General features: G+C 48.6%; 1 protein-coding gene across 1 annotated transcript in view; it reads left to right on the plus strand.

The window, feature by feature from the left end:
• The window catches only part of fa2h (fatty acid 2-hydroxylase), a gene marked incomplete at its 5' end in the record, with an annotated part of 103,465 nt that overhangs the window by 77,323 nt on the left and 16,142 nt on the right, over positions 1-10,000 (plus strand). Inside the window, one exon of the mRNA XM_084316689.1 lies at positions 810-941. Within this exon, the coding sequence (XP_084172815.1) occupies positions 810-941 (132 nt within the window). The remainder of the gene's footprint in view (positions 1-809; positions 942-10,000) is intronic.

The raw sequence follows: 10,000 nt of genomic DNA on the forward strand, positions 1-10,000 counted from the left end.
AAAGCTTGGGATAAACGCGTCTGATGGTCTGCAGCACGGTGTAGCTTAGAAACCATGGGACGTGATTGTTATGTTCAATTGTTGTTTTTGGTGTTTTATAATCCCGTAAGTAGGGATGTCCGATATTATCGGCCGATATCGGCATTAAAATGTGATATCGGAAAATATCGGTATCGGTTTAAAAGAAAAATTATTTATTTAATTTTTTTACATTTCTATAACCTTTATTTACCCAGGCAAGCAAGTAAGAACACATTCTGATTTTATTTATTGTCAAAAGTATGCATAATGTTGTGTTAATTCCACAACAAGAGATATGTAATGTTAATTACCTGAAATTATTCAATTTTTTGGGGGGAAAAACCCTGCATATATCGGTATCGGTTGATATCGGTTGATATCGGTATCGGAAATTAAGAGTTGGACAATATCGGTATATCGGTATCGGTAAAAAAGCCAATATCGAGCATCCCTACCCGTAAGTGATGGGTCGGCAGACATGACACGGAAATAAAATGTCATTCATTCATTCATTCACAGACATTATTTTGCCTAACCTTCAATCTCTAACTCTAACCATGACACAGCCTTACCTTAAGCCTTACCCTGATCTTAACTTGACTAACTCAGTCACTCACAGTTAGCCACTCTGCCCCTTGTGGCAGTTCACAGACATGGAGACTCATGTCAGAGAATCTGCCCTCAAGGTGCATCTATGTGGCTGTGGATCTTGGTTTTCCTTCTTTCCTGTAAGACGGTCTGTCCTTCCTTTCTGTCATTAATCATGTGTCTTTCTTTGTTCTCCTCAGACGCTGAGAGAGAGGAGGAAGCCCCAGGAAGAGGAGACAGGAGAGGAGACGGAGGAGAGGACAACAGAGGAGAGGAAAGAGGAGGAGGATGACTCCCCGTTCAGCCGATGCAGTCCTGTGGACCTGGACAAGGTGAGAGAGAGAGAGAGAGAGAGAGAGAGAGAGAGAGAGAGAGAGAGAGAGAGAGAGAGAGAGAGAGAGAGAGAGAGAGACCCTCACCAGATGTTTACTTTACTACTGTACATGGCGATACAGGAGAATGTACAAAGGTGAATAAGAACATATAGATTATGTTAGATAAATAATCTATTTTAGATAAATAAATAATAATAATAAATAATAATTTAGATATTATTAGATAAATAATAGATTGTATAATTAATATGTAATATAGCTAATACAGTTATAATACAAATAAATAAAGAGATAGAAACAAGCTTAAAGGCATCTCTCTTCCCACTGTCTGAATTCATAGTATTCTCACCAACCGATATGGTGCAGCGCCACAACTCACTGGTCATGGTTGTCATTTAGTGATCATCACCTGAGAAAGTAAGTAAAAAGTAAGTAAAAAAAAAAGTAAGTAAAGAGGAATATATACAATATACAGTACAATATACAATCTAAAGTACAACCTTGACATCACTATCTGGCATGGCTGTACACATGCAAATTGAATTTGTACAAATGATTGAAAACCAAGCTTCATCCCGAAGCAACAGTTGCGATTGGAGGATCAAGAAAAGAGGGCCGGGTTTGAGATAGGGCAATTGCATAATGATTCTTTATTTAATTGTTTTGCGTAAGCCTGAAAATACTGTCCATCTGCCTGTCTGTCTGCATAGTAGACCAATCAGAGTGGATGGTTTCACTGACATCACACACACTGAAACATTTATCCCAGCCAGCCAGCAGGGCAAGCCACCTATAGCTCAGCCATGACAATCATTTATTTAATTCATCGAAATAAATGGGATAAACATGTGACAGTGGTTTTATATGCCAGAAACCAAGCTGCATTCACCACCACCAACACACATCCCCTTGAGGAAATGTGTCATAGCAGCATTGGGGGGGGGGGGGGGGGGGGGGGGGTAGAATAAAATAGGTAATCATAATAATTATTATTATTATTATTATTATTATTAATATTATTATTGTAATAATAGAGCATAGAACATAGAACATAGAACAGAGAGCAAAGTAATAATGGTGTTAGTGATCATCGTGATAACAGCAGTGAACAGTAGTGAATGGCAGGATTCAATCAGACAGTAGTAATAGTGGTAATAGTGATAATAGTGATAACAGTAGTGAATGGCAGGATTCAATCAGACAGTAGTAATAGTGGTGATAGTGATAATAGTGATAACAGTAGTGAATGGCAGGATTCAATCAGACAGTAGTAATAGTGGTGATAGTGATAATAGTGATAACAGTAGTGAATGGCAGGATTCAATCAGACAGTAGTAATAGTGGTGATAGTGATAATAGTGATAACAGTAGTGAATGGCAGGATTCAATCAGACAGTAGTAATAGTGGTGATAGTGATAATAGTGATAACAGTAGTGAATGGCAGGATTCAATCAGACAGTAGTAATAGTGGTGATAGTGATAATAGTGATAACAGTAGTGAATGGCAGGATTCAATCAGACAGTAGTAATAGTGGTGATAGTATACATGGTCCAGTTTGTGATATGTCGTAGGGGATAAGTTTGCTACATACATTTAAGAAATTACTCAAATATAAAGTGCTACATAAATATAAAACATTATTACTATCCTAATTATATTTTATTGTAACATAACTATATATATATATTTGTATATATTTTTTGTGTGTAAATAATGTAATGTAAAAAGGGTAGGCAATTATAAGCCTTGGCTTCATTCATCATTCATAAGTCTGTGGCTGAACGTGCTCCTGATCCTGGCTGTAGCTCCTCATAGTGGGGGTTGGAGGGGTTTTCCAATATTAGCGTCCGGCTTTTTCCTCATTCTCCCCTCGGCCACCACCTCTAGTTTGACCAGTTCGACTCCCTCTATGGAGCTAGCCTTCCTCGCCAGCTTGTTCAGTTCGTTAGTGTCTCTTGAGTTGATGTACTCTCCCAGGGACTTGTAGGTCTTCAACATCTCCACCTCCTCCCCTCGTATGATGGGGCCTCTTCCCGCCTAAAGTCCACCACCAGCTCTTTGGTCTCACTGGTGTTGAGTTGGAGGTGGTTGCTGTCGCTCCACCCTACGAAGCTCTCCACCCGGGGCTCTGTACTCATCCACGTTGTCGTCCGTGATGTCCGAGGAGTCATCAGAGAACTTCTTATCTTATCAAGCTAATAGCACAATGTGCTTCTTGTCAAAAAGAAGATACAGAACGTTCTTGAAAAATACCACTTGAAACTAAATTCCAAACCACATTCTGGCTGTTTACACAGCATTGGAAATCTCTCAAATCTCTTTGACTAGCGGCCTCTGACAAAGCCATTATGGGAAAATACCTCTTTTTCTTTTTACACACTAGTGTAAATAAGTGTTTAGATAAGAGGTCAACAGTCTTTAGGTTATTCACCCTGCTCTGCTAAAAAAAACTATTATTGACTATCTCTCTCTCTCTTTCCCTCCCCCTCCCTCTCCCCTTCATGATTCAGTAAAACGAAATGTACATCATGTGCATCTAGATTAGATTAGATTAAAAAGTGCAGCACAACGGAAATAGGTTTGGCATCCAACCAGAGTGCAAATGTAGCAGTAAAGTGCAACAGTAATATACAATGTACAGGTGATTAAACTGGCTACAACATATACAAATGAGTACTACTGAGTGTAGTGCTAATCAGATGTATGTACAGAGTTGTAGTATAATAAATAAAGACAGTATGACTACTACTGGCCAGCAGCGTAACTAATATGAGTAGGATATGTACATAGTATTGTATTATAGATGCTTACTACTCCTCCTACGCTGATAATATATGCCAATATATTCTAGTGTCTAGTGAACAGAAGGCCACGCCTCCTCAGCCTACTAGAGTTCGCTGTGCTTGGAGAGGAAGTGTTGACAGAATCCGGCTATAGGGCGACAATAATGTGGTCAAGAGGCATGGTTTCTATCTTTAGCCTTTAGCTGGCGTGGTTTATTTATTCACATGGTATGAGCAGCAGTTCTAGAGTTCTCCTCTCACTGAGAGGCTGGGGGGGAAAGAGGTAGAGTAGGAGGAGACATCTCTATTTATACTCGCCACCTGGTGGTGTTCTTGAGTGGCTCCGCCTAGAGCGCCCTCTAGTGGAAACAGTTATATATGCAGTTATACAGTTACTAACAATCCTACATAGAACCTCTGACTTCAACAGGAAGAGTTAGAACAAATCAAATTGTCAATGATGTGACTGAAGCTGAAAAAATTATATGCATCATGCATGATGACATTAACATTCCACAATAAGCTATTTATGATTAATACATCATTGTACTGGATCTTCACACACACACACACACACACACACACACACACACACACACACACACACACACACACACACACACACACACACACACACACACGCACCTTTGTGTACTGTAGGCCTACCTGTTGTCAAGAGTTCTTCTCTATACATTCAGAAGGCCATTCTCCATTGTCATCGTGTCACATGCCTTAGCATTATGTCCAGCTTTATTGATATGGTTGCCCGGGTGTGGAGGTCATGAGCAAACGTCACTTTAGTTTAAAGAACCAGTACAATGGTGTTAATTCAGTCAGAATTCTTTTTTCAGCTATATTATGTATTCTTTGAAGTAGATTGTGCAATATCTTCAGGGAAGCAGATTGGATATCTGAAATGGCTTGATTTGGTTGATATCCAGGGGGATAGGCGTCATCACAACAACAGTTCTAACACTTTGGGTCATTTTACATCAACATACCATCTGTAAAAAAAAGTGAGATTTTCATTGTACTGAATCATTCATTCATCGTTCACATTGTAAAACCAGAAATCTCCCCCATGTGAGGTTCGCCTCTTCCCTGGACCTTTTATTCCTGTTCCCTGTACTTTAATTCCCTGTCTCCTCACCTCTCCAGCCCCCACCCTCGCGTTCGTTTACTCTCGTCTGCTCTTCAGCAGCCCACACCCTTGGACTATCTTTCATTATCTGTTTGATTGGTCCGTGCCGAACACACACTTCTAGTTCAAGTATCAATTACCATCACGCACCTGATGTGAGTTCTAATTAGCGCCCCAGTGGGCTTTAAATACCTCGCTCTTCCCCCCAGTCCTGGTCGGGTCGTTCCGTATCATATCTCAATCTGTAAGCTCCTACGGGAGTTTCCCTATCTGTCTGAATGCTGTTCCATCTCCGGCGTTAGACGAGGTGCAAGCCTTCGCCACCTGTCGCCGTTTGCCTGGAGTGGGACACAGTACTGCGCTCTCTAATACTCTACGGGAGGTATTCCAGTGTTCCACTCCAGACTCCGCGCCAGACGCGCTCTTCACTCCAGACGCGCATCCAGACGCGCCTCCAGACGCACTTCAGACCTCCGCGCCAGATGCGCTCTTCGAACCGGCGCGTTCTCCAAGCAGACGCGCACCACTTAGACCTCCGCGCCAGATGCGCTCTTCGAACCGGCGCGTTCTCCAAGCAGACGCGCACCACTCAGACCTCCGCGCCAGATGCGCTCTTCGAACCGGCGCGTTCTCCAAGCAGACGCACACCCCGAACCGGTGCGTTCTCCAAGCAGACGCACACCCCGAACCGGCGCGTTCTCCAAGCAGACGCACACTCCGAACCGGCGCGTTCTCCAAGCAGACGCACACCCCGAACCGGCGCGTTCTCCAAGCAGACGCACACTCCGAACCGGCGCGTTCTCCAAGCAGACGCACACCCCGAACCGGCGCGTTCTCCAAGCAGACGCACACTCCGAACCGGCGCGTTCTCCAAGCAGACGCACACCCCGAACCGGCGCGTTCTCCAAGCAGACGCACACTCCGAACCGGCGCGTTCTCCAAGCAGACGCACACCCCGAACCGGCGCGTTCTCCAAGCAGACGCACACTCCGAACCGGCGCGTTCTCCAAGCAGACGCGCACCACTCAGACCTCCGCGCCAGATGCGCTCTCCGAACCGGCGCGTCCTCCAAGCAGACGCGCACCACTCAGACCCCGCGCCAGATGCACTCTCCGAGCCGGCGCGCTCTCCTCCAGACGTCTAGCCTGCGCGCTCCTACTCCATCCCTGTAAGCAGCTCTGACCCTCGCCCTGTTCCAAGGCCCGAACCCTGGTTCCTCTGTCCCTGTTTCCCCTCTCTAGTCCTCCCTGTCCAGTCCTTCTAGTCCTCCTAGTCCTCCCTGTCCAGTCCTTCTAGTCCTCCTAGTCCTCCCTGTCCAGTCCTTCTAGTCCTCCCTGTCCCCAGCCCGCCTCCGCGGGCCTCTGTCCCTGTTTCCCCTCTCTAGTCCTCCTAGTCCTCCCTGTCTAGTCCTTCTAGTCCTCCTAGTCCTCCCTGTCCAGTCCTTCTAGTCCTCCTAGTCCTCCCTGTCCAGTCCTTCTAGTCCTCCTAGTCCTCCCTGTCCCCAGCCCGCCTCCGCGGGCCTCTGTCCCTGTCTCCCCTCTCTAGTCCTCCTAGTCCTCCCTGTCTAGTCCTTCTAGTCCTCCTAGTCCTCCCTGTCCAGTCCTCCTAGTCCTCCCTCTTCCTGCCCTGTTCCCTTGCCCTGGCCCTGTCCGTTAGCCTTCCCTTAGCCTTCCCCTTAGCCAGCTCGCCTCTTAAAGGCACTGTGCCTATTTTCCCAAGTTCATGTTTTCCTGTAATTTGTGTTCTCCCTTAAAGGGACAGTGCCGTTTTCTGTTGTTTTCAATAAATGCCCAGTTCTTGGCTTACTCTCATACCTGTCTTGTGTTGTGCGATTGGGGTCGGTTACAAACCATAACAGTACGACCCGACCAGTCGACGACCCCAGCCAGCACAGACGGTGTATGTTGAGTTTGCCTTTTTTGTTGTTCCCTGTTAGTTCCCCTGTTGACTTCCCTGTTAGCTCCCCTGTTAGCCCTTGTTAGCTCCCTTGTTAGCCTGTTAGTCTCCCCTGTCAGCTTCCCTGTTAGCTCCCCTGTTTAGCCTGTTAGTCTCCCCTGTTAGCTTCCCTGTTAGCCTCGTTTGCTCCCCTGCAGCTTGCCAGGCCTCTACTACCAGCATGGCCCCGGTCTGCTAGCTTAGCCCCGGCTGCTAGCACAGCCTCTATGTTAATGCAGCCCTTGCAGCTAGCATAGGCCCTGTAGCTAGCCATGCCCAGGCAGCTAACCCGGTCCCTCTGCATGGCCTCCACTTTTTGTGTAGTTTCCCCACTGCTAGGACTGCCCTTTCAGCTAGCAAGGTCAGTTTTCCCCACTGCTAGGACTGCCCCTTCAGCTAGCAAGGTCAGTTTCTCCCACTGCTAGGACTGCCCCTTCAGCTAGCAAGGTCAGTTTTCCCCACTGCTAGGACTGCCCCTTCAGCTAGCAAGGTCAGTTTTTCCCCACTGCTAGGACTGCCCCTTCAGCTAGCAAGGTCAGTTTTCCCCACTGCTAGGACTGCCCCTTCAGCTAGCAAGGTCAGTTTTCTCCCACTGCTAGGACTGCCCTTTCAGCTAGCAAGGTCAGTTTCCCCACTGCTAGGACTGCCCCTTCAGCTAGCAAGGTCAGTTTTCTCCCACTGCTAGGACTGCCCTTTCAGCTAGCAAGGTCAGTTTCCCCACTGCTAGGACTGCCCCTTCAGCTAGCAAGGTCAGTTTTCTCCCACTGCTAGGACTGCCCCTTCAGCTAGCAAGGTCAGTTTCCCCACTGCTAGGACTGCCCCTTCAGCTAGCAAGGTCAGTTTTCTCCCACTGCTAGGACTGCCCCTTCAGCTAGCAAGGTTGGTTTTCTCCCACTGCTAGGACTGCCCCTACAGCTAGCTAGGTCAGTTTGCCACAGCTAGGACTGTCCTTCCAGCTAGCTTGTTCTCTCATGCTGGTCCAGCCCTGTCTGCCAGCCTAGCTCCGGAAGCTAGCGCAGCCTCTATGTTAATGTAGCAGTACAGCTAGCATAGGCCCTGTAGCTATCAGTGCCCTGGCAGCTACCCTTTCCCTCTGCTAGCCCCTTCCCTGTTCCCCTCTCCAGTGCCCCTGTTCCAGCCCTGTCTGCTAGCCTAGCTCCGGCAGCTAGCGCAGCCTCTATGTTAATGTAGCAGTACAGCTAGCATAGGCCCTGTAGCTATCAGTGCCCTGGCAGCTACCCTTTCCCTCTGCTAGCCCCTTCCCTGTTCCCCTCTCCAGTGCCCCTGTTCCAGCCCTGTCTGCTAGCCTAGCTCCGGCAGCTAGCGCAGCCTCTATGTTAATGTAGCAGTACAGCTAGCGTAGGCCCTGTAGCTATCAGTGCCCTGGCAGTTACCCCTCAGCTCCTCTGGTTACCCCTCAGCTCCTCTAGTTACCCCTCAGCTACCATGGTTACCCCTCAGCTCCTCTAGTTACCCCTCAGCTCCTCTAGTTACCCCTCAGCTCCTCTAGTTACCCCTCAGCTACCATAGTTACCCCTCAGCTACCCTAGTTACCCCTCAGCTACCCTGCCCCTTTGCTAGCCCCACTTTTGGTGTAGCTTCCCCGCTAGCATGGCCCAATTTTTGTTTGTTGCCTTGTTTTTTGTCCCCTGCCCCTCTGTCTGTATTTTTGGGTCGCCCGGTGGCTCCCGTGGAGGGGGGAGTACTGTGAGGTTCGCCTCTTCCCTGGACCTTTTATTCCTGTTCCCTGTACTTTAATTCCCTGTCTCCTCACCTCTCCAGCCCCCACCCTCGCGTTCGTTTAGTCTCGTCTGCTCTTCAGCAGCCCACACCCTTGGACTATCTTTCATTATCTGTTTGATTGGTCCGTGCCGAACACACACTTCTAGTTCAAGTATCAATTACCATCACGCACCTGATGTGAGTTCTAATTAGCGCCCCAGTGGGCTTTAAATACCTCGCTCTTCCCCCCAGTCCTGGTCGGGTCGTTCCGTATCATATCTCAATCTGTAAGCTCCTACGGGAGTTTCCCTATCTGTCTGAATGCTGTTCCATCTCCGGCGTTAGACGAGGTGCAAGCCTTCGCCACCTGTCGCCGTTTGCCTGGAGTGGGACACAGTACTGCGCTCTCTAATACTCTACGGGAGGTATTCCAGTGTTCCACTCCAGACTCCGCGCCAGACGCGCTCTTCATTCCAGACGCGCATCCAGACGCGCATCCAGACGCACTTCAGACCTCCGCGCCAGATGCGCGCTTCGAACCGGCGCGTTCTCCAAGCAGACGCACACCACTCAGACCTCCGCGCCAGATGCGCTCTTCGAACCGGCGCGTCCTCCAAGCAGACGTGCACCACTCAGACCCCGCGCCAGATGCGCTCTCCGAGCCGGCGCTCTCCTCCAGACGTCTAGCCTGCGCGCTCCTACTCCATCCCTGTAAGCAGCTCTGACCCTCGCCCTGTTCCAAGGCCCGAACCCTGGTTCCTCTGTCCCTGTTTCCCCTCTCTAGTCCTCCTAGTCCTCCCTGTCCAGTCCTTCTAGTCCTCCTAGTCCTCCCTGTCCAGTCCTTCTAGTCCTCCTAGTCCTCCCTGTCCCCAGCCCGCCTCCGCGGGCCTCTGTCCCTGTTTCCCCTCTCTAGTCCTCCTAGTCCTCCCTGTCTAGTCCTTCTAGTCCTCCTAGTCCTCCCTGTCCAGTCCTTCTAGTCCTCCTAGTCCTCCCTGTCCAGTCCTTCTAGTCCTCCTAGTCCTCCCTGTCCCCAGCCCGCCTCCGCGGGCCTCTGTCCCTGTTTCCCCTCTCTAGTCCTCCTAGTCCTCCCTGTCTAGTCCTCCTAGTCCTCCCTGTCCAGTCCTCCTAGTCCTCCCTCTTCCTGCCCTGTTCCCTTGCCCTGGCCCTGTCCGTTAGCCTTCCCTTAGCCTTCCCCTTAGCCAGCTCGCCTCTTAAAGGCACTGTGCCTATTTTCCCAAGTTCATGTTTTCCTGTAATTTGTGTTCTCCCTTAAAGGGACAGTGCCGTTTTCTGTTGTTTTCAATAAATGCCCAGTTCTTGGCTTACTCTCATACCTTGTCTTGTGTTGTGCGATTGGGGTCGGTTACAAACCATAACACCCCAGGGTCCAATGAGGCTGTGAAGCACCTTGTAGACACAAACTGCTTATCATTTTAGGTCTGTAAAAATATGTGGAACCAGGATTAAAATGAC

The sequence above is a fragment of the Notolepis coatsorum genome (assembly GCF_963971535.1).
Source record: "Notolepis coatsorum genome assembly, chromosome: 6".
NCBI lineage: Eukaryota > Metazoa > Chordata > Actinopteri > Aulopiformes > Paralepididae > Notolepis > Notolepis coatsorum.